At 40.0% G+C, this 27,693-nt stretch overlaps 1 protein-coding gene and 1 long non-coding RNA gene across 2 annotated transcripts in view; one reads left to right on the forward strand and one right to left on the reverse strand.

The window, feature by feature from the left end:
- Positions 1-7,624, reverse strand: part of LOC136877315 (T-cell activation inhibitor, mitochondrial) — a 110,423-nt gene extending 102,799 nt beyond the window's left edge. Inside the window, exon 1 of the mRNA XM_067151253.2 lies at positions 7,473-7,624. Coding sequence (XP_067007354.2) covers positions 7,473-7,498 — 26 coding nt within the window. The 5' untranslated portion in view covers positions 7,499-7,624. The remainder of the gene's footprint in view (positions 1-7,472) is intronic.
- A 205-nt stretch (positions 7,625-7,829) lies between these two features.
- LOC136877317 (uncharacterized) overlaps positions 7,830-27,693 on the forward strand; it is a 41,549-nt gene continuing 21,685 nt past the window's right edge. Inside the window, exons 1-2 of the long non-coding RNA XR_010860751.2 lie at positions 7,830-8,082; positions 8,926-8,979. This is a non-coding gene — a long non-coding RNA (uncharacterized lncRNA). The remainder of the gene's footprint in view (positions 8,083-8,925; positions 8,980-27,693) is intronic.

The raw sequence follows: 27,693 nt of genomic DNA on the forward strand, positions 1-27,693 counted from the left end.
GGCACAGCCCTCATGAACAACAAGCAAACAAGCCCCCACACTGACATCAAGGTCATGGTGTCCCTAGAGGGGGGAGGTAGGGAATAACATGAATGTATTCTACCACTGCCACCCACAGGGGAGAAAAACAAATATAAAGAACAGGCTACCTTATCTTAAACTGGTTGTTAATAAGGATAGAAAAGCTAAAAATGTGACCGTTCTCAATCTGGATACATAAATGCCGAGGTTTAGATGTTCTCAACTGTCTGGGGACCTGTTACTAAATACAACCACAATCCTATGATTCCACCCGATGATCCACATTAGCACGATCTTGTAGTCATGCACTGAATCTCACAGTAGCTTTACAGAATAACTCCTTAGAAAACTGTCATTGCTGAAGCTTTTCCATCTTCAATAAATAAAAGGATAATGGAAACACTGTCAACACCACCAATTACCAAGTTCAAAGAACTTTTTTTTTACCAGTACACTACATTAGCTGTTTATCCTTCTGGTTGCAAGATGACTAGACTTTCATGTAAGCTCACTCTGGAACAAGCTACATACAACTGACCATGGACAAAGTCCAACTGCAAATCGATGCCAGCCACCCTCAGGATCTGTCCTTGCACTTTGCTGAAGGTCATGTCAAAGCAGACCTTGACTGGGAACAGGAGGCATTTGAACCGACATTGGTAGTCAGATGGTATAAGAAATATGCATGGAATAAAAAAAACAGTTCTCCTCGACCAAATTCTGTGAAGATCGCTGCTTTTGTGGTGGAATTCCTGGAGGGGTGAGGGCATGCAAGCACTCAACAGGATAATGAACAGTCTCTTCCACCTCCACCACAGAGTCCACAGATTCGTACCACACCATTTTGGTGGAAGCAATTCCAATAAAGCATTATCTATACTTTTTGCTGTGTCATTAGTAAGTGTTTCTACACTTCACGTTTTTCAGTCATGTGTACTGTAAATCCTTTCAGTTAAATGCTTGAAATCTTTTACCAGCACAAAGAGATTTTCTGGAATACTGATCTTTCATAATATTAATGTTATTGTTTTGAAGTCCCACTAACTACGTTTTGACAGTTTTTGGAGATGCTGACGTTTTGGAATTTTGTTCTGCAGGAGTTCTTTTACATGCCAGTAAATCTACCAACACAAGGCTGGCATATTTTGGCACCTTCATATACCACCGGACTGAGCCAGGATCAAACTTGCAAAGTTAGGGTCAGAAGGCCAGCGCCTCAACCATCTGAGCTACTCAGCCCAGCATATGCTGATCTTTCCCTCATCTTCCATTAGCTGGATATCTCCTATTCTCAAAAGTACTTCTGAAAACCCCTCTGCCATAAAATCACCATTACGGTGCACTCTCATGTTCAGCCTCAAAGAGTATATATAGATACTTTTGGTTGCGGCGTAGGGACGTGGCGCACCCATCGCCCAGTGGGAAACCACTGCAGTCAGCCACCCGAGTACCGGCGGGAAAACCGAAGCGTGAGGTTTGGAGGAAATGCCAGCCTGAGCTGAACATCAAGCTCTTATTTCATCTTCTGGGGCTAACAACCTCAGTCGTATAATTGGACAGTCCCGAGCTGTCCCAACAAACATTCCTTTTAGCTCATGGAATGGATCGCACTGTAGAATTGAGATTACCCCAGGGGGACAATCCCCCGTCAACCAAAGTTGACGCAAGCAGGCATTCGGATTCTGGGGGACCTGCCAGAATGTGCGAATGGGAAGAGTCGGAGCTCCCAAGAACCTCCAAAAGGATCAAAACGAAAAAGATTTTCAGGATGGGGACCATAAATGTACAGACAATGACAAAGACTGGTAAACTTAAACAGGTAATAGATGAGATGAGAGAAAGAAACATTGGAATACTAGCCATGCAAGAAACAAGATATAGTGATGAAGACACAGTGGAGTCAGAAGGCTTCATAGTGCTGAAAGGAAAACCAGGAATCAGAGTGGGAAAAGGAAGACACACACCTACATGCTTTGGTACAGGATTCATAATAGACAAGAGGTATGAGGATGGCATAATTGAAATGAAGAGTAGGTCTGAAAGGATTTCCACGTTATCAATTCGAGCAGGGAACAAAAAGTATACCATAGTAAATGGACATGCGCCTACCAATGACAAGAACAGAAAAGACAAGAAAGCTGTAGACAGTTTCTGGGAAGAACTGGATGATACACTGAAAAGCATACCACACAGACAAGTAAAGATACTTGTAGGTGATTATAATGCACAGGTAGGGAGGGAGAAGCAACATAAGGGGATAGTAGGCGAGTACCCAGCACACAAGAGGACGAACAAAAACGGAGAAAGGTTAATTGAACTATGTCGAGAACACAGAATGAGACTTATGACAACTCACTTCAGGGCCAAACCGAATAAGAAAAAGACATGGGCAAGCCCATGCACCCACATTGGGGAATTCCAGATTGACCATGTGGCAATCAATCGGACAAACACTAAAGAGATTATGAACACAAAGGTCAGAAAGAACACAAGAATAGAATCAGATCACTATCTTACAGAAATCAAGTGCCTTTGGATTCCGCACAGGGGTAGACTGCCACAGACAAGTAGACCAACTGGAAAAATAAATATAGACAGAGACAAATTACGGCACAATCGATCCAAATACGAGGAAGGAATAGAAACTGGCAATGGATGGGATGACATGAAGCTGAATATGAGGAAACAGGCTGAAATATGGGGAAAGGAAGAAAAGAAAAAGAAACACTGGTGGTGGAATACGGACTGTGAGGAAGCGGTTGAGAATCGCAGGAAAGCCTGGAGAGACTGGAGCATTAAGAAGAACCTGGAAAAATGGGAAGTTTTCCTACGAGTAAGGAAGGAAACAGCCAGAACCATAAGATGGACCAAAAGACAGAGGATGAAGCAGGAATTGGATGAAATTGAAAACAACTTCAGGAAAAACAATAGTAGAGACTTTTTTGGGAAATTCAAAAAGAGCCTGAGTGGATATAAAGGCAGAGAACTCTTTATAAGAGATAAGAATGGGGATCTGGCAGTTAGTGCGAAGGAGAACTGTAGGATACTTGCAGAATACTTTCATGACCTGTTAAACTGTGAACCACCTGAAGAAGAGCTGGAGCTGGGGACAAACACAGAAGAGAGAGAGTCATGTCCTCCAACTAGAGATGAGGTCGCGCAGGCCATAAGCGATCTAAAGAATAACAAAGCAACCGGAGAAGATGGAATATCAGCTGAGATGATTAAGTGGGGAGGTGACAAGGCAGTAGACAACATGACCAACATCATCGGCCAGATTTGGAGAACAAAGAAGTTACCAGAAGGATGGAAGAATGCGATCATAATACCAATACATAAGAAGGGAGACAAGAGGGATGCAAACAACTATAGAGGAATTTCGCTACTAGAGATTGGCTATAAGGTGTTGTCGAAAGTCCTGCTCAATAGACTGGAAGAACAGTTAGAAAGTACAATTGGAGACTACCAAGCAGGATTTAGGAAGGGAAGAGGATGCATAGAACAGATATTTATACTGAAACAACTGATAGAACATAGGGCCTTAAAGAACAAAAAAACGGTGGTAACCTTTGTAGATTTCACTAAGGCATATGACTCCATCGACAGACAAACTCTTGGAAGAATCCTGAAGAACAGAGGATTAGATGGCACTACACATGAACTCATAATGGAAATTCTATCAGACACAAAGGCAAGGGTGAGATTCAGAGGAGTACTCTCTGAAGAATTTGATATCAACACTGGTGTAAAACAAGGAGATGGATTATCACCAATGTTGTTCAACATAGCTCTGGATGAAGTCATCAGACAGTGGAGAACAATGAATGAGACAATGGGAATACCAAAGACGCATGTTGGGGACAAAAAGGACAATAGGGCCCAAGTAGATTGTCTAGCCTTTGCGGACGACATAGTTATAGTAAGTGAGACAGAAGAAGATGCAAAGACACAACTCAACAACTTAAGCAATATAGCCGGAAGGGTAGGACTGAGGATCGCCTACAACAAGACAAAGACATTGAATACCACTGAGGATTGGACAACACCGGAAGGCACCGTGCAGAAGGTGGACAAATTCAAGTACCTAGGAGAATTTATAACAGGAAGGAATAGGAGCAATGAAGGAATAACAGAGAGGATAAAAAAGATGCGATCAGCCTTCTGTATGACCAGAGATATATACAATAAAAAGAATATATCTACGGACGCAAAGATCAGACATTACAAGGCAACGGTGAGAAATGCTGTATTATATGCTGCTGAGACTATAGCACTAGGAAGAAATGGTGCGGAACAACTAGAGAAAGAAGAGAGAAAAATATTGAGGAAAATACTAGGCCCTAAGAGAGGAGGTGAGAGATGGATGAGGAGACCCAGGGAAGAACTATACCGGAACATGAGGACAATCTCAGAAGAAATCAGACTGAAAAAAGCAAGGTTTGCGGGACATGTAATCAGGATGAATATGGATAGAATGACGAAAAGAGTATGGGAAACAACAGCGAGGACACGAGGAAAGACAGGAACCAAGTGGGTAGTTGAACTCCGGAAAGATTGGTCAGAATTGGGGATCAAGGTGGAAGAAAAGGAAAATTGGAAAAGGAAGTACATACCGACTAATATGCCAGAGATCAACGATAGGGATGGATACAGGAAAAGGATTGAGAGTCACCAGTGGAGTAGACAAGAGAAGAGGATACTGAATATCTCGGAAGAAGAGCGGGAGAGAAGAAGAGAAAGGATGAAGAGGTTCTGGGAGGAGAAGAAGAAAATGCAATCCATGAAGGAGCTGTCCGTGGTCCTACAGAGGCCGTAACGCAAGAAGAAGAAGAAGAAGAAGATACTTTTGGTTACACATAGGATGGCTTGAGGAAGGCTTGAATCTCATTGGCATGCATTTCCCGGGACACAACAAGCAAAGTGTGTTGGAAGTCTCTCGTCAGCACCACCGCTGCTCTGAATGTCCTGGAGAGTTCTGTCCAGAGCCTTGACACCTCTATTATGAGCCATAGTTCACTCAACCCAGACAATCAGTTTGCATTCACAAAGCACCTGGACTATGTTGCTTGGTTCTGTTATTTTACAGAGTGATTTAAATTGACAGTAAGCTTTAAAGTAGAATAAGCTTTCCTTCCTCCATCCAATAAAGTTGCTCTGACTCCCAACAAACCAATAATAATGGCAATTTGGCAATTTTTCCATCCCTTCTCCCCCTAGCCAGCAACAAACTGATGACGAAGGTTTTACCCATCCTACATGGGGTGTCTAGGAAGAATACCTGCCCAGCATTTGAGACACTGCTTGTTGTAATTGCTTCATACATCCTTTTTATTTAGCTTACATGTGTGTTCGAGCAACAGTATCATGCACTTTATGTGTACTATATCCGACCTGAGCTGAATATTTGTCAGACAATATTCCTTCTCCATCTGCAGTTTTACAACATCTGCCAAGCCAGCCTGTGCCTTTCCCAAAGCACTAAGGGATCTGCTACTTGGAAAAACCAAACCAAACCCTCTGGCACTACAGCCCTTGAAAGGCCTTGGCCTACCAGGCGACCGATGCTCAGCCCGAAGACCTGCATATTATGAGGTGTTGTATGGTCAGCACGACGAATCCTCTCGGCCGTTATTCTTGGCTTTCTAAACGGGGGCTGCTATCTCACCGTCAGATAGCTCCTCAATTCTAATCACGTAGGCTGAGTGGACCTCGAACCAGCCCTCAGGTCCATGTAAAAATCTCTGACCTGACCGGGAATCAAACCTGGGGCCTCCGGGTAAGAGGCAGGCACCCTACCCCTAAACCACAAACACCAGTATAATTACAAACAGCTCGCAAATTCTTTTGGAAGATTGTGAGTGGTTAGCTGATTCTATGGTGTGGTCCCAATGAGCATTATCTTCTAGCAACCCTAGCATTCTGTACATTGACTAAAACATGGGGTGAACTTTCCCAGCAATAGTCGTCGTCTTCTACTTTTTGATTGTTTGTCCCTCCTGCTACAAGGAATTGTTGTCTCCGTTTAATTCTGTCCCTGACCAGTCGGGGTGGAGACTGACGTTCTTCACATTTTTGTGAAGAGTATCAGCGCAACACTGTTTTAGTTGTCCTTTTGGTCTCCTACTGACTACTTCTAACACATAATCAGTCTTTGCTATTGTATCAGCCCCTGTCCTTAGTACATTTCCAAACCATTGTAGATGGCTCTTACGCATTTTGTCTTGACAATTACAAAAATTAAGGATCCACCTAGTCAATACACATTAATATTTAATGTCAGTTATGTTTACATTATATACATCATGGAATATTTTTTAAAATGCTATTTGTTTGGGGTGTGGACCCATGTGGATCTTTTGCCCCTACTGGCACCATATTGTATGAACCTGCATGTAATTGGAATGGCAGTAGTGTGGAATGTTGTGTGTGAGGAAAGGAAGATTAAGGACATGAAAAACACCCAGTCCCCAGGCCAGGGATATTAATCATTACAATTAAAAAACCCTGAGCCAGCCGGGAATCAAACCCGGGGCTACCGGGTGATGTGTTGCCCTCTACACCGCGGGGCCGGACTGGGATATAGGGCCTAACTCACATAAAATATTAATTAAAAATTTGTACTCTTTTTTTCTCATGTGCTCATATTTATACCTCTGTATGCCTTCAGTCCAAAGGTTGGTTGGATCCTTAAACAGCACAAAGGTAATCCAGTTACAGGGAAACTGTAGAAACCAATGAGGTGTATAAGATCTGAGAATGAGTGAGATATTTACCACTGCTTTTTCTCAATGGGCCAGAGAGAGTTATTGCAGCAGCTTTCATGAAACCCAGATGCATAGCCATGCACTTAATGTCATTATTCAACAGCTGGCATACTGTAACAGTCATGAATGAGATTGAAACTTCACTGGAAGCTGCATTTTGCTCTGGCCTGTGTTTGTGAGATCAGAAAATAGAAGAAAGAAAGGTATCCATTAAGAAATAATCATGGGCGGGTATATTTTAATGAAATGATAAAAATCATCATTGTTTTATTAAGGTAAGTTATTTTTTGAATATATCTTGTAGCCTAAAAATATTCATAGTGTAACTTTGCGATACTAAATTCAAATAGGAACAATCTAGAATAAAATTATAACCGATGTTTGACACATAAGAGTTCGTCTTCCTTCATTAATACTGCAAGAGATTCATGATGAGCACATACAGAATCTTCACAAGTCAAGAGAGTCATGCGAGGTTTTGAGGTTAATAGCAGTAATTGCAATTTATAAATTGCATAACGTAATAACGAGATATGTTAATGCTTTAAGATATTCGTTGCTAAATATATCATTTAATTTAGGGTATTCTGTATTATGCCAATCGTTAATAAATATTCCAGACAGGTAAAAAAAAAAAAAAAGGAATTCGCGAGGTTATGTATAAATACAGTGCATTAGTTCACATACCAACTTCCAAAACAAAGTTTTTCCATGGATGAAAATCCGTTCAATCTTTGTCAGTCCAAGGCCTGGGTTTTATTGTCTTCTCAGGAACTCTAAGATAAATTTGTGCCTCCTCTTTTCTTCCGCTTATGAGAGAATACCCCAATATTCAGCAATACATTTGGGCCGCTTAAAAATAACACACCACGCCATGATTTCACATCTTCATTTGTCAACATGACTAGCCAGGGACATTCATTCAAGACCAAAGAGGACTTCAAGACAGTTGAAGAAACTTACCCGACGATCGAGCAAAAAGCTGGCGGTAATGGTTCGATTTGAAGTTGAATCAAGGCATCTCATTATTTCTTAACAGTTAAAAAGAAAAATAATCATCAACGTGAAGATACTGTTTTTGTATTTTTCTAATATTCTTTGGTTTAAGAGAGCTACACCGCCCACGACACAGTGTAACTGCAATCAGCTGGTCATGATCAAACAGCTGATCAGCTGACAGTCGTTGATAAACATTGAAGCTGCTGGATGCTGCAAGCCTGCAAAGGCCAACCAAATTCGCCAGTTGCCACTAATCGAGTCCTGTTGACAATTTAGGTTCATAATGATTAAGTTTTTGGTGAGTTTGTATTTTTGTTAATACTCAGTCAACTACCTAGGAAGATATGTTGCGCGATTCCAATGCTCATAGGTTATTCGAGATCTATTTAAAACGCGTCTACTGTGGACTAAAATAAACCTGGCTATAACTAAGCTTGTTTTGGGTGTCGTCGACCAGACAACGTGTTTACTAAACTAATGAAGCATCATGGCAATTTTAACATTTCTTTATAATGTATTATTAATTATCTTCATTATTATACATCTTTTAGTAGGTGGAGCTGTAAGCATTACTACTTGGCATCCCTTCCGTCTAGATGCCTAACCGTGGCCTGCTACTTCTTGTTTGTTGATTTTCTCCACTTGTTTGTTTTCGCGTAGCCTTGTGCACATTGTGATATTATTCCTTGTAATCTCTTTTCTTGTGTAGCCTATATATCAAAGATTTCTCCAGCCCAGCCAGTTAAGTGCTAAGAAAATATATTTCGGTGCATTTGTGTTCATTAAGTTTTTGCCTGTTCACCTTTTTAATTTCCGTGTATGACATTCGTGAAGCATGCTTATATTCTGAGAAAGATTGAACTCACAATTTTGATATCAGGTGAATCAGTATGTGGCTATATTCCCCTTTGTTTTAGTGTCAACTACTGCATCAAAAAATCAATTTAAAAGTTGTTTGTTGAGTGATGTTTCTTCTAGATCCTGTACAATTTTGCTGCATGATACTCCTTCCTGATTTTTTCTCCATTATTGCTCTGGGCACTTTAAACTAATATAGCTACCTCATGAATGAGTGCTGCCTTGACTTTTAGTTCAATAGTGATGAACATCAAAGTAACGGATTATAACTTTTTATTTACAGCTAACCTTTGGAGCAGGTGTTTATGCTGGAATTTATATTAGTCAAAACTATGAGGTATGTATTTTGATGGTTAATTTTCGTTGTGTACTGTACCTATCATAAGTAGACTGGCAAGTACCGTACTAAGTTGAAAATGCTCGATCTGTTCTTGGTTCTTAAAGTCAACATAAGAGGCTTGCTCTTATTTGTGGGGAATTTCTTCAGGAAAAGGTAAAATGCCTGTAAATGATCATAAAAATGTATTATATCAGATCTAGCAATAGGTGGCTGGTTAAATTTAAAGAGCCATACAGAATCTGTCTTCAAACTGTAACAGGTAAGAAATGATTTTGTGACATTTCTACTGTTGATCCTTTTGTGATGATGAAATTCCAAGAAAAAATTAGCTTTTTTTGTGGATTGGTGGTAGAATGTTGGCGTCTGGATCTTAACCCTGACAGTAACACCATACGTTTTTCTGACAAGTTGTGCGAATGAATGCCATCTATTCCTCTTAAGGAGGGGAGAGTTATCCCCTCCACCACCTCTATTCCTTGTTCATTCCATCTGGTAACTTTAAATAATAGGCTTTGAGTGACACGTCTTCGAAACGTGTGGTGTAACTAAAGCGATATTTATAGACGTGTTACTATCAGGGTTAAGATATTGACACGCTGGCAGCGTAAACAATATTGATTAATATTGACACTTAAATCTATACTAATATTATAAAGAGGAAAAATTTGTTTGTTTGTAACGAATAGGCTCAAAAACTGCTAAACCGATTTTAAAAATTACTTCACCTATAGAAAGCTACATTGCCAGTGAGTAACATGGGTTGTATTTTATTTTCGAAACAATTCGAGGTGGGGAGCATGGGGGGGAGATATAAAAATAATGGGCTAATATAGGCAAAATATCGAACTTGTCGTATAAGGATGAGACAAAGCTCAATTTAATCCTCTTGACATAAAGAACAAAACTCGGTAAGCCCTATGGGCCCGAAAACCATGTTTTAAGGCCCTAAAACCAACCATTACGGAGATATTGGCATCACACTACCCATGCTCAAGGAATTGGATAAAGTAATGAACTGCCGTAACCATGGCACCGTCAGCTCCAGGATTCTACAGCAGCGAAAGTATCTACAATAAATCACAAAAACCTAACATGTTACAGACATGAAAATTGATATTTAGAATCTCCTTTAAAAATAAAAGAACACAAATATTCGTTTTTAGAAAATCCACTTTGGGAGGGGGGTGAAAAGAAAAGAAGTGAGGAAGGAGTTGAATTATTTATATGAGGATACATATATCTCAAAAAATGAAGATGTTACAGACTTTAAAATTGGTACTTGGAATCTCCTTTAAAAATGAACACGCTCTTTTTGGAAAATCCACTTGAGGGGGTGAAAAGAATAAAAAGTGGGTGAATTTTTAAAATGAGTATCTTCTTCTTCTATCGCTTTACCCACACCTGTGGGGTTGCGGGTGCGAACTGTGTCGCACATGTGGATTTGACTCTGTTTTACGGCTGGATGCCCCTCCTGATGACAACCGTATGTGTAAGGATGTAATCTATACTTCTGTACTAATATTACAAAGAGGAAAAATTTGTATATTTGTTTGTAACGGATAGACTCAAAAACTACTGAACCAATTGTAAAAATTACTTCACCTATAGAAAGCTACATTGCCAGTGAGTAACATGGGCTGTATTTTATTTTCAAAACAATTCGAGGGGGGCGACGAGGGAGATATAAAAATATTAAAATAATAGGCTAATACAGGCAAAATCAAATCTGTCATACAAAGACAAAACAAAGCTCCTTTTAAGCCCCTTGACGCAAAGAACAAAACTCGGTAAACCCTTCGGGCCCCAAAACCCTGTATTAAGGCCCTAAAACCAACTGTTACGAAGATATTGGAACCACACTACCCCTGCTCTAGGAATCGGATAAAGAAACGAAAAGCCGTAACCATGGCAACGTCAGCTCCAGGATTCTACAGCAGCTAGATTATGCATGTACGTTTGGGTATAGCTGCCAACCAAAATTGATACACATATGACTTACTATCTGGAAAAAAATAAACTGTTGTGTAAGACGCTCATAGCACTCCTTTGGGCGGGGATGGAAAGGGAGTGAAGTATAAAAATAATAGCCCCGGAGATCTCCGTAGTACAGCGACCAGCGGTTGCAGACGGGCCTCCATTTTTACGTACTGGCTTAGGTTTCAGCATTTTGCGGAGTCTGTTACCTATAGTTTAAAGTATTTTCTATCAAATCATGGAGTAGTAGGATCACTGATGTTATTAGTGACGATATTTTTGTCCACTTTTACGATCATTGTAAGCATGAAAACAACCTATATACTGTACACAATTGCCCATGACTTGAAAAAATTTCTTAATATTTATACTCAGATTCATTGTATGATGTGCGACATGAGTGAGCCCTGAGAATTATAATTCTCGATAATTATAGCAGTTTCTTTTGTGGATCGCGTATTTCCTTGATCATTTGTAATAGTTACAAAATGTTGGATCAAACAAATACATTCAATATTATTTATATTTGTGGTTCTATCTAGCGGAAGTATACTTATACTAAACCTGCAGCTTTGTGAAGGAAGCAGGTATACCTAGGTGGGAATGAAGGAAAAACATGGTAGCATAAGATCTTAGAGGTCGACAGTAATTACGAACTAATATTTAGAGGCCCCCGTGAAGAAAAGAAGAAGAAGATACACTATAATTCCTAACATGACAAATAATTTCTACGTACTTAAGTAAATACACCAGTGTTATAAATATCTAATGAAGTTGCTCACACCGATAGTATGAGTAACTAAAGCCAGTTTCTGATAACCCGTACGAAGAACGGGTACTTCTGCTAGTATTTAATATTTCAAGGACATGTAGTCATATTCTTTAAAAATCAACATGTAATTACGTTCATGTTTTCTTTTTATTAATCGGGCTGAGTGGCTCAGATGGTTGAGGCGCTGGCCTTCTGACCCCAACTTGGTAGGTTTGATCCTGGCTCAGTCCGGTGGTATTTAAAGGTGCTCATATACATCAGCCTCGTGTCAGTAGATTTACTGGCACGTAAAAGAACTCCTGTGGGACAAAATATCGGCACCTTATCGTCTCCAAAAACCAAAAAAATAGCTAGTGGGACATATAGCCAATAACATTATTATTATTATTATTATTATTATTATTATTATGAACTCTAAAATTTAAAAAAAAACATTTCATATATTAACTCATATATGTAAAGAAATTAAATTTATGGCTAATAATAAGACTTCAAAATAAGTAGGCCTATCACTGGTTATTTTAGATGTATGAATACAAGGAATATATATGAATAGGCTATCATTAAAGATAAGAGATCTTCAACACAGTCTGGATCGCTTTATTATTATAGCATACCAGCTTTACTGAAAGAACATTCATTCGATCCACTTGTTGCTGGGATACATAAGACGCATCTTACAACCTGCAACATAGCTGGTAGATCTTTTTTATGTCTGGATCACTATACAGTAGAAGGTAATATTCATCTCCAGGGTGCATTAAAATATACAGATCTGTTTCATGTTTAGAGGATTTATTACTCTTCCATTCTTTGGGAAGGTCCCTTTTCATTGGTGGTGATAAAAATGCTTTCTTGAATGCTGTTGTAGTTTCTGTTAAATTAGCAATACCGGGCGAGTTGGCCGTGCGGCTAGGGGCGTGCAGCTGTACCTCAATTAAGGCCATGGCCACTTCCTTCTCACTCAGCCTTTCCTCTCCCATCGTCGCCATAAGACCTATCCATGTCGGTGTAACATAAAACAAATAAAAACAAAATTAGCACAAGTGTGAGAGTAAGGGAAAAAGAGACACCCTGGTGGAATGAAAGAGTAAGATCCTCAATAAAGGAAAGGAACATAGTACAAAAAGAATGAGGTAGAGAGAAATCCAAACCAGAACAGGTAAGGGATGAGGGGAAGATTAGAGACCTCAGGTAAGTTTACCGGGACAAGAAATTGAGAGTTAAGAGAGTAGTAGAAGAGGAGAAGATAAAGTGCTGGGAGAAATTTACTCAAAACTGAAGGAAGACAGCAGAGGCAATATGAAACTATTGTTCAGAGTGATTAAAAAAAAAAAAATTGTACGTTCATCATCGCCAGGCTTGTGTCAATGTCATACACCTGTCAATATCATATGTTACGTACGCATGTTATGTGACCCTCTTAGGACTGATTTTGATGGTTTGATCAGCTTCCGCTTCAAACGCTAGCGCTGTGCCACGTCTGGGGAGCCATTGGTGATGAATAAACGCACCATTTCCACTTCTGTTATAACATCTAAATCTCAAAGTCATTGTTTAAGAAGCCTTTCTCGTGGACAGTCGATATTTTCTTCTGATGACGCAGAGCACAGTTTCCTGCAAAGCGTAAAGAATTTCACCTTATTTTCTTGACACGGCATAAGCCCAAAAGCCTATACAGTATTATGTCTAAAAGGATTCAGTTGAAACCATCAAAGCAATTGAGGATCCTAATGGAAACCTAGCCAGGAAAGAAGAGGACATCAGAGAGTTTCTGAGGAATCATTTTGATCACCTATTGAACAGGACAGAAGCAGAGCGCCTAAGCCAGTTTATGTGTACAGCTTCATCCATCGAGTTCATTCCTAACTTAGCCTTTATCTTCTCTTTCCGAGTACCCTTCTGTCATTGTTCCCACCTGTTTGTACTAGCAATCATTCTTGCTACTTTCATGTCTGTTACTTCTAACTTATGAATGAGATATCCTGAGTCCACCCAGCTTTTGCTCCCGTAAAGCAAAGTTGTTCTGAAAACAGACCAATGTAAAGATAATTTCGTCTGGGTACTGACTTCCTTCTTACAGAATACTGTTGATCGCAACTGTGAGCTCACTGCATTAGCTTTACTACACCTTGATTCAATCTCACTTACTATATTACCATCCTGGGAGAACACACAATCTAAATACCGTCATTTGGAGTTATTTCGGACAAAACGGTACTTTTTCGTTTGACGGTTGGTCACTGAATTTTCCAAGATAGAATTCCCGCGCTTGAATTGTTTGAATTCAAGACGAATTCCCGCTCCAATTTTAGCGCGTATATCCTGCGTTACTTACGAAATTGTCACGTTAATAATGGTCGTTGTTATCGGCTTCATTATAGCCTTGACAATTGGTACAGGAACTTCTTAGTGTACACAGGTATTAAAAGAGTACAGCTGCTGTTCACTATTGTCTACGATTTGTTCTGTTGTGTTTGAAAGTATCTGTGAAGCTTCTACGAAGTTTATCTTTAAACACTTCGTTCTACACACATTTTTCTGTGAATCTGTGCAAGGCTGGGGTAATTTCGGACTATGCCGCGTGTGTACAAGATAAGATTAGGAGGACAGTTGTATTGCAACTACGAGAAAAGTAAACTCGATGCGGCAGTAAATGCCATTAAGGCTGGAAAAATGTCCTACCACAAAGCCGCGGAGTATTTTCAGGTACCGCGATCGACCCTGGAGAATAAGGTGAACCGCACCAACCCCAAAGCAATCGGAGCACCACCTGTCCTGGACACTGAAGAGGAGGAAATGCTTGTACACGGGATCGTCCGAGCAGCACACTGGGGATATCCTCTCACTTCAAGTGATATTCGATATATTGTAAAGGGGTACCTTGACAGGATTGGAAGAAAGGAGAGGAGATTTACCCAGAATCTTCCAGGCATCGAATGGGCAAGCATTCTCTCCGTTCGCCTCTCAGAGGACAATAAGAGTGCTCGTGCTGAGGTTAGCTCGGAGTCCGTGCGCGAATTTTTCGTTAACGTGCAACCCACTCTGGAAAACATTCCACCGGAAAATGTCATAAACTATTACGAAACCAACTTAAGTGACGACCCTGGGAAGAAACACGTGATTGTTAGGAGAGGCATTTTATTTTTATTTTTTGCTAGGGGCTTTACGTCGCTCCGACACAGATAGGTCTTATGGCGACGATGGGATAGGAAAGGCCTAGGAGTTGGAAGGAAGCGGCTGTGGCCTTAATTAAGGTACAGCTCCAGCATTTGCCTGGTGTGAAAATGAGAAACCACGGAAAACCATTTTCAGGGCTGCTGATAGTGGGATTTGAACCTACTATCTCCCGGGTGCAAGCTCACAGCCGCGCGCCTCTACGCGCACGGCCTACTCGCCCAGTAGGAGAGGGATTAAGCATGCGGAGAGAGTAATGGACTTTTCCAAGACAAGTATATCTGTCATGATGTGTGCAAGTGGGGATGGAAAACTACTGCCCCCGTACCGGTACGTTTTGTACAAGTCTGAGCATCTGTGGGATACCTGACAAGAAGGTGGCCCTCCTGGCACCCGATATAACAGGAACAAAAGTGGATGGTTCGATCTACCGATTTTTGAAGACTGGTTCTTAACGGTGGCACTGCCGTATTTCAAACAGCTGGATGGACCAAAAGTCATGCTCGGGGACAATTTATCGAGCCATGTGTCTCTCTCAGTTAAGTAATAATAATAATAACTTAAATGTTTCCACCTTTTCAATACAATATATTCACAAATTTACAAAATTATACGGTACTAGTTTCGACCCATCTAGGGGTCATCATCAGCCGTATTGAAGCAAAGATCATTTGTGGCGAAATCCTAAGACAATATTATTTTAAAGAATAACAAGTGACATGAGATGTTATGGTAATAGTTAATAATACAAGGAATATACATAATAAGAGGTTTTTAACAAAGAATAAAGTATAAATGGGGTGTTGTAAAAATTATAATCATGGAAATCAGTAAGTTCTTGTATTGAAATGAAATATGGCTTAGGAAGAGGGCTTAAGGTGGGGCTGAAGGGTGCGGGAGAAAGTGTAATTGTCTTGGAAAAGTACCTTTGATTAAATTTAGGATTGAGTTTAGGTTGGCTGCATTATTGTTTCTGAGGAAAGTGATAAATAGATCGAAGAGTATGTTGGGTTTCTCTGAGATTTCATTGAGATTGTGACTGGCATTAAAGTATTGGTCTAGGTGTATGTAGTAATTTTCCATTATGTTCAGTAAAGGGCCCTTGTTTGCTAATACGAGGATGTCCATGTCTTGTTCAATATTGGTGAAATTATGGTTATAATCTTGCATGTGTTGGCCGATGGCTGAAAACTTGTTGTATTTTATTGCGTTAGTGTGCTCGTGGTATCTGATAATGAAGTTTCTCCCGGTTTGCCCGATGTAGGTTTTTTTACAGGTGGTACATTTGATCCTATAAACTCCTGATTTTAAAAAACTGCTGGTCTTGTTGATGTGTGAAGTATTGTATAAAACATTCATGTTCTTATTGTTGGTTTTGAAGGCTATTTTAACGCCTTGTTTCTTAAAGATGTTGGTTAACTTGTAGATATCATTGTTGAACGTGAAGGTGGAAAATGTTAGAGGTTTGGTTATTTCTTTTTTGAGGGTAGTTTTTGGGCGATGTTTGTGTTTATTGATTATCCTTTCTATAAAATGATTGCTGAAGCCGTTGAATTTTGCGATTCCGCGGATTGTGTTGAGTTCGTTTTTTAGATCTTTATTGGACATAGGTATGCTGAAGGCTCGGTGAACTAGGCTGTTGTATGTGGCTCGTTTGTGGGACTGGGGGTGCACTGAATCTTGGCGAATGGTGGAGGCTGTTTGAGTGGGTTTTCTGAAAATTTTATAACTGAAAGAATCTGAGTTTCTAGTGATGGTTAAATCTAGAAAGTTGATTTTTTGATTTGATTCGGATTCTAGTGTGAATTTGATATGAGGATCAATATTGTTGAGTCTTAAGAGGGTGGTGGGTGCGTTAATTGATTTCTCATTCATGATTACAAAGACATCGTCGACATATCTGGCCCAAAAGAGAATGTTTTCGAATTCGTTGTCAATTTTGGTGTATTCGAGGAAGTCCAGGTATATTTCTGCTAAGATACCTGAGGCCGGTGACCCCATTGCCAAACCATTTTGTTGATATATGACATTGTCAAAAGTGAAGAAGTTATTGTCGATGATAAGTTTTAATATTGTGATAAAGTCTTGTATCTCTAGTTTGCTTAAGTGGCTGTTTTTGTTTAAATTGTTTAAAATTCAACGGCTTCAGCAATCATTTTATAGAAAGGATAATCAATAAACACAAACATCGCCCAAAAACTACCCTCAAAAAAGAAATAACCAAACCTCTAACATTTTCCACCTTCACGTTCAACAATGATATCTACAAGTTAACCAACATCTTTAAGAAACAAGGCGTTAAAATAGCCTTCAAAACCAACAATAAGAACATGAATGTTTTATACAATACTTCACACATCAACAAGACCAGCAGTTTTTTAAAATCAGGAGTTTATAGGATCAAATGTACCACCTGTAAAAAAACCTACATCGGGCAAACCGGGAGAAACTTCATTATCAGATACCACGAGCACACTAACGCAATAAAATACAACAAGTTTTCAGCCATCGGCCAACACATGCAAGATTATAACCATAATTTCACCAATATTGAACAAGACATGGACATCCTCGTATTAGCAAACAAGGGCCCTTTACTGAACATAATGGAAAATTACTACATACACCTAGACCAATACTTTAATGCCAGTCACAATCTCAATGAAATCTCAGAGAAACCCAACATACTCTTCGATCTATTTATCACTTTCCTCAGAAACAATAATGCAGCCAACCTAAACTCAATCCTAAATTTAATCAAAGGTACTTTTCCAAGACAATTACACTTTCTCCCGCACCCTTCAGCCCCACCTTAAGCCCTCTTCCTAAGCCATATTTCATTTCAATACAAGAACTTACTGATTTCCATGATTATAATTTTTACAACACCCCATTTATACTTTATTCTTTGTTAAAAACCTCTTATTATGTATATTCCTTGTATTATTAACTATTACCATAACATCTCATGTCACTTGTTATTCTTTAAAATAATATTGTCTTAGGATTTCGCCACAAATGATCTTTGCTTCAATACGGCTGATGATGACCCCTAGATGGGTCGAAACTAGTACCGTATAATTTTGTAAATTTGTGAATATATTGTATTGAAAAGGTGGAAACATTTAAGTTATTATTATTATTACTTATATATTGTTCAATACGGACCAAAAACATGAAATTCATAACCATCAATCTCTCTCAGTTGTTCAAGAATGTGAAAAACACAACATTTCTTTTATCCTTCTCCCACCAAATAGCACATATATTCTACAACCTTTGGACGTGTGCTTTTTTGGGCCACTTAAGAAAGCCTGGAGGGATGTGCTGACGAACTGGAAGAAGTGTACACGTGGGCCTATATCTAGAGGTGCTTTCTCATCTCTTCTGAAGGAAATGCTAGATAGGATAGAGGCGCGAAAAGCAGATAATATCAGAAGTGGCTTTCGCAGCACTGGATTAATTCCTCTTGACCCCCAGAGAGTCCTTAAAAGGTTTCCAGAAACATCAGATTCAAATGCAAAGGAATCGTCTTGGTCATCCACTTTCGAGACAGTACTATCTCAAGCTTGTTACGGCTCTGGTTCTACCGCATCATCTCGCCGTCGTAAACTGAATGTTCCTCCGGGAAAATCTATCGTGGGTGGTCACTTTCATGACAGTGAAACTGCTGTAGAAAATCAGGAAGAAGTTCCACAGTTATCAGATGACCAACCATGCAGTTCCACACTTGGACAAGAAAGTTTCTGATCAAAAATTAGATGGATGGCTTTTCCGGCGTTTGCTCTATTAACCAGCGTTTCGTCTTAGGTCTGACACTAGACTCTTCAGAGTGGGATGTGTCAGACCCTACCCACTGACGCTGGGGTGTATGCAGATGAACTTATCAGAAGCTTATTTATGAAGCACAGTCTGATAACTGCATACGGGAGATAAAACTCCACAATGGAATTAATGCCCGCCTAGCAATTCCAAATGGAAATTCTAAGTTCCCATGGAGGGAATTAGATTCTTTTCCACCAACAGAGCATATCAAAAACAGATCAAAAATTAGATGGATGGCTTTTCCGGCGTTTGCTCTATTAACCAGCGTTTTGTCTTAGGTCTGACACTAGACTCTTCAGAGTGGGATGTGTCAGACCCTTCCCACTGACGCTGGGGTGTATGCAGATGAACTTATCAGAAGCTTATTTATGAAGCACAGTCTGATAACTGCATACGGGAGATAAAACTCCACAATGGAATTAATGCCCGCCTAGCAATTCCAAATGGAAATTCTAAGTTCCCATGGAGGGAATTAGATTCTTTTCCACCAATAGAGCAAACGCCGGAAAAGCCATCCATCTAATTTTTGATCTGATTTTTGATATGCTCTATTGGTGGAAAAGAATCTAATTCCCTCCATGGGAACTTAGAATTTCCATTTGGAATTGCTAGGCGGGCATTAATTCCATTGTGGAGTTTTATCTCCCGTATGCAGTTATCAGACTGTGCTTCATAAATAAGCTTCTGATAAGTTCATCTGCATACACCCCAGCGTCAGTGGGTAGGGTCTGACACATCCCACTCTGAAGAGTCTAGTGTCAGACCTAAGACGAAACGCTGGTTAATAGAGCAAACGCCGGAAAAGCCATCCATCTAATTTTTGATATGCTCTATTGGTGGAAAAGAATCTAATTCCCTCCATGGGAACTTAGAATTTCCATTTGGAATTGCTAGGCGGGCATTAATTCCATTGTGGAGTTTTATCTCCCGTATGCAGTTATCAGACTGTGCTTCATAAATAAGCTTCTGATAAGTTCATCTGCATACACCCCAGCGTCAGTGGGTAGGGTCTGACACATCCCACTCTGAAGAGTCTAGTGTCAGACCTAAGACGAAACGCTGGTTAATAGAGCAAACGCCGGAAAAGCCATCCATCTGATTTTTGATATGCTCTATTGGTGGAAAAGAATCTAATTCCCTCCATGGGAACTTAGAATTTCCATCAAGAAAGTTTCGTCATAGTGAACTAAGATTACGAGTCTGGAGTAAGAAACAAACTAGGCAATATGTTGGTGTGACGGTCAACATAGGAGCTCAGGACGTCGTCGTAAAACTCCTATGATCACACAGGGGAAGCAAGAAAATGTTTTAGTGTTTCAGAGTGTCGAGGATAAGGACACAGTTCTGAAGGACCAGATTGCCAAAATTCTACTGGTACCAAAAGAGAAAAGGGGAATATTCACCTTTGATACAGACATTGTGTAAATAATCCACACGAGTGACTAAATTGAATAGAAAGTAAACTATATTGTATTTTTTGGCGAAGTTTTGTTTGTTTTGTTATGTGAATAAGGAATAATTCTATTTCATGCACATATATTTTTTTCGCAAATAACTGCCCGAAATAACCCCATACACGAAGTAATCGCGGACAGTAACTTAAAAACACTGCCCCAACATATGGGGTAACTTCAGACACATTTTAATATTTTTAAAACACGACGATGTGCATTTTCGTGTTTCTTCCGGTGTTCATTTTATCTCTTAGATATGTACCTAGACGTAGAAATGAAAATAATATAAATTAAATTCATTAATAAGGAACATAAACAAAAAAAATCGCTAAAAGTGTCCGAAATTACCCCAAATGATGGTACTTGAAATTATCTACCTCTTTCAGCTTTGTATCACCAATCTGACATTCAGTTCTGTTGAATTTTTTACCTACTGACATCAATATAGTCTTCGAAAGGCTAATTTTCATACCATACTCATTGCACCTATTTTCAAGTTCCAAGATAATAGACTGCAGGCTTTCGGCACAATCAGCCATTAAGACTAAGTCATTAGCACAGGCCAGACTGCTTACTACATATCCACCTAACTGAATCTTTCCCTGCCACTTTATACCTTTCAGCAGATGATCCATGTATACTACGTACAGCAAAGGTGAAAGATTACAGCCTTGTCTAACCCCTGTAGGTACCCTAAACCAAGAACTCACTCTACCATCAATTCTCATTGAAGCCCAATTGTCAACATAAATGCCTTTGATTGATTTTAATAATCTACCTTTAATTCCATAGTCTCCCAGTGTGGCGAACATCTTTTTCCTTGGTACCCTATCATATACGAAGCGTGTTTTTTAAGTAAGGGCCGTTTTGTTGTAGACACTAGTAGTTCGCGCACATATCACAACGACCGCATGCGTCGTGTACCGGCATGCCTCGGGAACAACTGTGCACAGTTTCAGCTCCGTAGCTAAGACTATCACCTCGCCCGCCGCATGTGAGGTTTGGTCAGTGATACGATTTTTGTCAGCAAGAAACCTGTCTGCTGCAGAAATTCATCAACAGATTTGCGAAGTGTACGGTGATACTGTTATGAGTAAAAGTAAAGTGCGTAAAGTGGGTACGACAATTCAAAGATGGCCGTGACAACGTCCATGATGAGGACCGGTCCGGTCGCCCTTCTTTGATTACAGACGATTATGAGCGATTACCATCTGTTCCTCCACCTCAAACATCACCTCAGTGGCAACTATTACAATGATGACAATGACGTGAAAACGCCAGTGAACTCTTGGTTATCGGAGCAGGCGGCAAGTTTCTATGAAGAGGTTATTTTTAAATTGGTTATGAGGTATGATAAGTGTTTGAACAAACTTGGCAACTCTGTCAAAAAAATAGAGTGAAGTATGTACTTTCTGAAAATAAATTTACTTCTTTGAAATAACCTTTCGTTGTGTACTTATTTTCAAACGGACCTTACTTAAAAAACACGCCTCGTACTTTCTCTAGATCTACAAAACATAAACACAGCTGTCTATTCCTCTCGTAGTATTTTTCAGTTACCTGGCACATACTGAAAATTTGATCCTGACAGACCCTCTGTTGTCTGAAACCACACTGGTTTTCATCCACCTTCTTCTCAACCACTGATTGCACTCTCCCTTCCAAGATGCCAGTGAATACTTTGCCTGGTATACTAATCAGTGACATACTTCGATAGTTTGTTGCAATCCTTCCTGTTCCCTTGCTTATAGATAGGTGCAGTTACTGCTTTTGTCCAATCTGAAGGTACTTTACCAATACTCCATGCTAATCTTACTATTCTATGAAGCCATTTCATCCCTGCCTTCCCACTATACTTCACCATTCCAGGTCTAATTTCATCTATTCCTGCTGCTTTATAACAATGGAGTTTATTTACCATCCTTTCCACTTCAAGCATAATTTCACTAACAACATTTTCCTCCTCCCCATGAGCTTGGCTGTTTGCAACACCAACAGGAAGATTTCCTTTTACGTTGAGATGATGTTCAAAATCTTCCTTCCACCTCTCCAGTGATTCCCTGGTATCTATTATGAGTTCACCTGAATTACCCAAAACACTGTTCATTTCCTTTCTCCTTCCCTTCCTAAGATTCTTTATTAATGTCCAGAAAGGTTTCCCTGCTGCTTGACCTAGTCTTTCCAGATTATTACCAAAATTTTCCCACAACTTATTTTTGGATTCAACAACTATTTGTTTCGCTCTGTTTCTTTCATATACATAAAATTCCCTGTCTGCATCGGCCCTTGTTTGGAGCCATTTCTGATAAGCCTTCTTTCTACATTTACAAGCTGCTCTCACTTCATCATTCCACCAAGATGTTCGCTTTTTCCCATCTTTACACAGAGTTGTTCCTAGGCATTCCTTTGCTGTTTCTACTACAGCATCCCTGTATGCCACCCATTCTCTTTCTATATCCTGAACCTGCTTACTGTCTGCTGTTCGAAACTTCTCACTAATCATATCTATGTACTCCTGGAGATTTTCTACCCTTGTTCGTTTGCAGACAGATTTCACTTTCTCTATACTAGGCCTAGAAATACTTAGTTCACTACAGATCAGATAGTGGTATCATCGAAAAATCACTGGAAAACTCGTACATTTGTAACAGACTTCCTGAATTTGAAGTCGGTTAAAAATAGTCTATAATGGATCTGGTACCCCTAGCCTCCCATGTGAAGCGGTGAATAGCCTTGTGCTTGAAGAATGTATTCTTAACTGCTAGACCCATTCTAGCACAGAAGTCCAGCAAACGCTTCCCATTCCTATTGGCTTCCATATCTTCCCCACATTTACCAATCACCCTTTCGAATCCTTCAGTTCTATTTCCAACTCTCGCATTGAAATCGCCTATTAGCACTATCCTATCCTTGCTGTTGACTCGACGCTGTCACTCAATGCTTCATAAAACTTGTCAACTTCATCCTCATTTGCATCTTCACATGGTGAATACACTGAGACAATTCTCATCCTAATTCTTCCACCTGCCAAATCTACCCACATCATTCGCTCATTTACGTGCCTAATAGAAACTATGTTGCGGACAATTGTATTCCTGATAAACAGCCCTACCCCCATACTCTGCTCTTCCCTTTCTAACACCCGTCAAGTACACTTTATAATCTCCTATCTCTTCCTCGTTATCTCCCCTTACCCAAATATCACTTACTCCTAGCACGTCCGGATGCTTCCTCTTTGCTGACTGAACCCGTTCTACTTTCTTTCTTCCATAAGTGCCATTAATATTGATAGCTCCCCATCGAATTCCAGTTCGTTCGCCAAGTTGTTTCCAACGAGTCCCTCGCCTGTCAAATGGAAGTGGTACTCCGTTACTCCCATAGGTCCGAAGCTTGCTTGAAATGTTCTGAGCTCGGTAAATTCATGAAGCAGGATGCTACCCTACTTACACATAGTCCAAGTGAGGATCTCTCCTCTAACGGCCATAACTCAGTATCCTGACTCTCAGGACCACTTACTCAGCCACTCAGCTGTTGCCCATGGTTCATGAACTAGGATGTTATTACAGTAGCCCACAGCATGAAGCATAACAAAAATTCTAACATACCATACCGTAATTTAAAAAAAAAAAAAAAAAAAAAAAAAAATGGAGTGAAGTCGAACAATCTTATTTGATTGCAAGCTGTCCACGTCATGACCGTATTGATGAGTTCATTCAACAAATTAATTTAAAATACCACCTAATCGATACTTTATTTCTTGCCTTTTGCAGAATTATAAAGACATTAACAAACACAGGGCATATTTCGACCACTTAGTGGTCATCTTCAGCTGTATCTAAATAGCTTAGATGAAGACATTGGGATAGTAAGCACATTAAAACCTTCTTTTTCTTTTCTTCATGGGGCCTCTAAATATTAGTTCCTAATTAGCATCGACCTACAAGATCTTTTGCTACCATGTTTTTCTTTCATTCCCACCTAGACATACCTGCTCTCTTCACAAAGCTTCAGGTTGTTCTTATTGGGTCTTCTTGGATTTTTTCTCTCTCTTACATGGTAGTCGTAGAGTGGAGAGTCTGATTCTACCCAACGCCTCACATTCGAAAAGTATGTGTTCAGCTGATTCCTCTGCTTCATTGCATTTTCTACATATATTGTCTCTTATTACTCCAATTCTATGTAGGTGTCTTTTCAGATGGTAGTGTCATGTCAACAGTCCTACTACCTATATTTTTTCTGCTGAGTTTCAACAGTTCTTTAGTATGCTTCTTGTTTGGTCCTTTCATCAGTTCCTTTGCAAGCCTGCATCCTGGAGTATTTTTCCAGTTCTCCATTTCTTTTGTATCCAATTTCCTATGTAGTGTCGGGCTTGTCCATAGGAAATCCCACATACAGGTTCTGGGCCTACAAAATGTGTTTCTGCCCCTTTCCTGGCCAGTTTATCTGCCTTTTCATTTCCATCTATACCTGCATGCCCTGGTACCCATATTATTTTTACAGTGGTGTAGTTTGAGAGCTTCAGGAGAAGTGAATGGCAATACCAGACAATTCTGGATATTATCCGAACTGCTTCTAGTGCCTTAATGGCCGCTTAGCTGTCCGTAAAAATGAAAATATTCTTATTCCTTTAGTTCATTTTCAGATTTTCTTCAAGACATGTTGTGATAGCTATCACTTCCGCTTGAAAGACTGTAGTGTGTTTGCCCAGGCTCATCTGGATTGATCTCTCAGGTTGATCCCTCATCCTGTGCCATCCCCAGTCTTTGAGCCATAAATCCACCACACTATATCTTCTTCTTCGGTATTACATTTGTTGATATCCCAGTCTTCTTTTTTTATTATCTGGGTCTCAAACAGTTTTTCAAAGTTGTACTTTGGTATCATAATGATCAGAAGGCATGTGTAGAACTTCTTCTGTTATTACTTTGTTAATTTTCAAGTGTCGTTGTGTGCATTCCAGCACCCTGATTGTTCCAGTCTATATGAACTCCAAGGACTAGGTGTTCGCCTTTCCTCTTTGCGTTGCCCAAGTCTGAGCTTAGCGTTAGGGCTTCTCTTTTTGAGCTCTTCAAAGTCTCTTTCACAAAGGGCTAAAACGACTGTCCTTCCTGTCTTATCGAAATTGCATAGTGATGGGAGGTCTAGTAAAGTATTCAAAGCTTCTGTCGGCGTAGTTCTCATAGCCCTAGTTATGGCTATGCATGCCATTCTCTGTAGGCTATCCAATCTACTACTGACTTTTCCTTGGCTTACTTTCTGCCACCAGTGGCATTCAGCACTCTCCACTCTTGTGTTAGAAGTTTGGTATCGTGCTGATTGATTCTGACAGCAGTCTGCTCTGCTGGAGCTTCTGTTCCCATTTCTTATTTTGAGTCGGCGACAGCCTGTCCAATTGGGACTTCTGTCTCCATTTTTTCATCTTAGGCTTGCTCCTGGATCTGTTCTACTGGAGCTTCCTTGGCTTCCCTGATGTCGAAATTTTTGAAATTGGTTCTTTATAAGCATCCATATTTCAATCAATCGTAGGGTTTTTGCCCATTCTAGGGTCCTGAGTGTCGTTCTCACAATCCGCGGTGAGGCATACAGCCAGACGTCCTCCCGCAACTCAGGCTCTCCGTAGCAGAGACCACACTCCTCATTCATCCATCCAGCGGTCCGCCCCTGGCCCGAACCTAGCCAGGTTTGTTCCCCCTTCAGTAGGCCTACTCACGTGGTCTCCACTTGCCATTATCATGACTGAGTTCACAACCATGACTTTCCCTCTAGGTTGGGATCACCCCTTTCCCAACCCGCGGCTCGTCCAGTCTAGGTAGAGCAAAGTGATATGTTGGTTCCAGTACCCCGCAGTGGAGGAACCATGGATGCCTCTCTAGCATGTGTAGGCGAGGCCTCCACTTCCAAGCCTTGACTACATTAAAACCTTAATGTATGTTCCCATGGGATCCTAACAACTATTTCTCTAGGTGCTGGAAATGAAAGGAGGAGGGGGGGGGGGGGGGGGGGTTAAGGTAATATGTGAAAAAGATACTTAAATTTAAGTATCTTTAAGTATATTTAATTTAAGTCGCTTCCTTCCCACTCCAGGCCCTTTCTTATCCCATCGTCACCATAAGACTTTAAGTGCAATGTAAAGCATATTTTAAACAACAACAACAAAAAAGGAGAGAGAGATATCTTTAAAGTCTTTCGTCTGGAGTGTGGCATTGTATGAAAGTGAAATATGGACATTAACTAGCTAAGAAAGAAAGAGAATAGGAGCTTTTGAAATGTGGTGTTGCAGAAGAATGCTGAAGGTGATATGGGTAGATCAAATCATTAATTAATGAAGAGATACTGAATTGAATTGGTGTGCGGAGAATGATTTGGTGAAATTTGAGCCCAAGAGATAGAATGATAAGACACAAGGTCCTGGTTGGTTGGTTTTTGAGTGAAGTGTAGGTTGTAAGAACACTAGGGGTAGACCAAGCTATAAATATGACAAACAGATTAGAGTAGATGTAGGATGGAGTAATTACATAGAAATATAAAGGTTAGCACGGGATAGGTGGGCATGGACAACTGTATCAAACCAGTTTATGGACAATTAGTTTCTGGTTTGGGAATTTGTTTTAAATCACCATCTAAAGTGACAATTTCTTTTTTTCAGTCAAAGAAAATGTCCCAAATGTTCATGTTCAGAATCTGTTAACGGTATCATCACGCATACTGAGGTCATAGAAAGATGGCCAAAGGAATGTTGCTGTTTGTCCTGTAATGTAATTAACACATTTTCCTGCAGATATTTCATAACTTGACTCAATTCTGCTGTGATCATATTCAAAATAAAGAAATATAAATTTGATGTTATTTGCTTTACGTCCCACTAACTACTTTTACGGTTTTTGGAGATGCCAAGGTGCCAGAATTTAGTTCTGCAGGAGTTCTTTTACATGCCAGTAAATCTACCGACACGAAGCTAACATTTTTGAGCACCTTCAAATACCACTGGACTGAGCCAGGATCAAACCTGTCAAGTTGGGGTCAGAAAGCCAGCGCCTCAAGCGTCTGAGCCACTCAGCCCAGCAAAATATAAATTTATACAGTACCGCAGCAAGTCAAAAATGCTTTCATGTTAAACCAAGTTTAGCTTTACTTACCTTATAATCATTATTGTTGATATCACAAAGATTGCAGAGCTTGTGAAGCAAAACTAGTACTTACTGGATCACAGGTTCTCATTTGTTTTTCAGCTCATCTGTGGCCTCTTTAAATAGTTCCAGAACCTTCACAATTCTTCTTGCAAGCTCATTGTCATATTCTTCTAGTCCAGTTGTGGCACTATTTTCTGCAAGTAATTTAGCCACTTCATCACATTGGCAGTGTAATGACTCCAATGTTGCGTATAAGCTGTTTTAGCGTGTACTAACTTCTTGTTTTATTAACACATTCATGCCCACCATCTTAGCGGGCTATTTAAATGGCTGGCCCAGCTGTTAGTGGCACAGTAAACAACAACGAATTATTTTCACA

The sequence above is a fragment of the Anabrus simplex genome, chromosome 7 (assembly GCF_040414725.1).
Source record: "Anabrus simplex isolate iqAnaSimp1 chromosome 7, ASM4041472v1, whole genome shotgun sequence".
Lineage (NCBI taxonomy): Eukaryota > Metazoa > Arthropoda > Insecta > Orthoptera > Tettigoniidae > Anabrus > Anabrus simplex.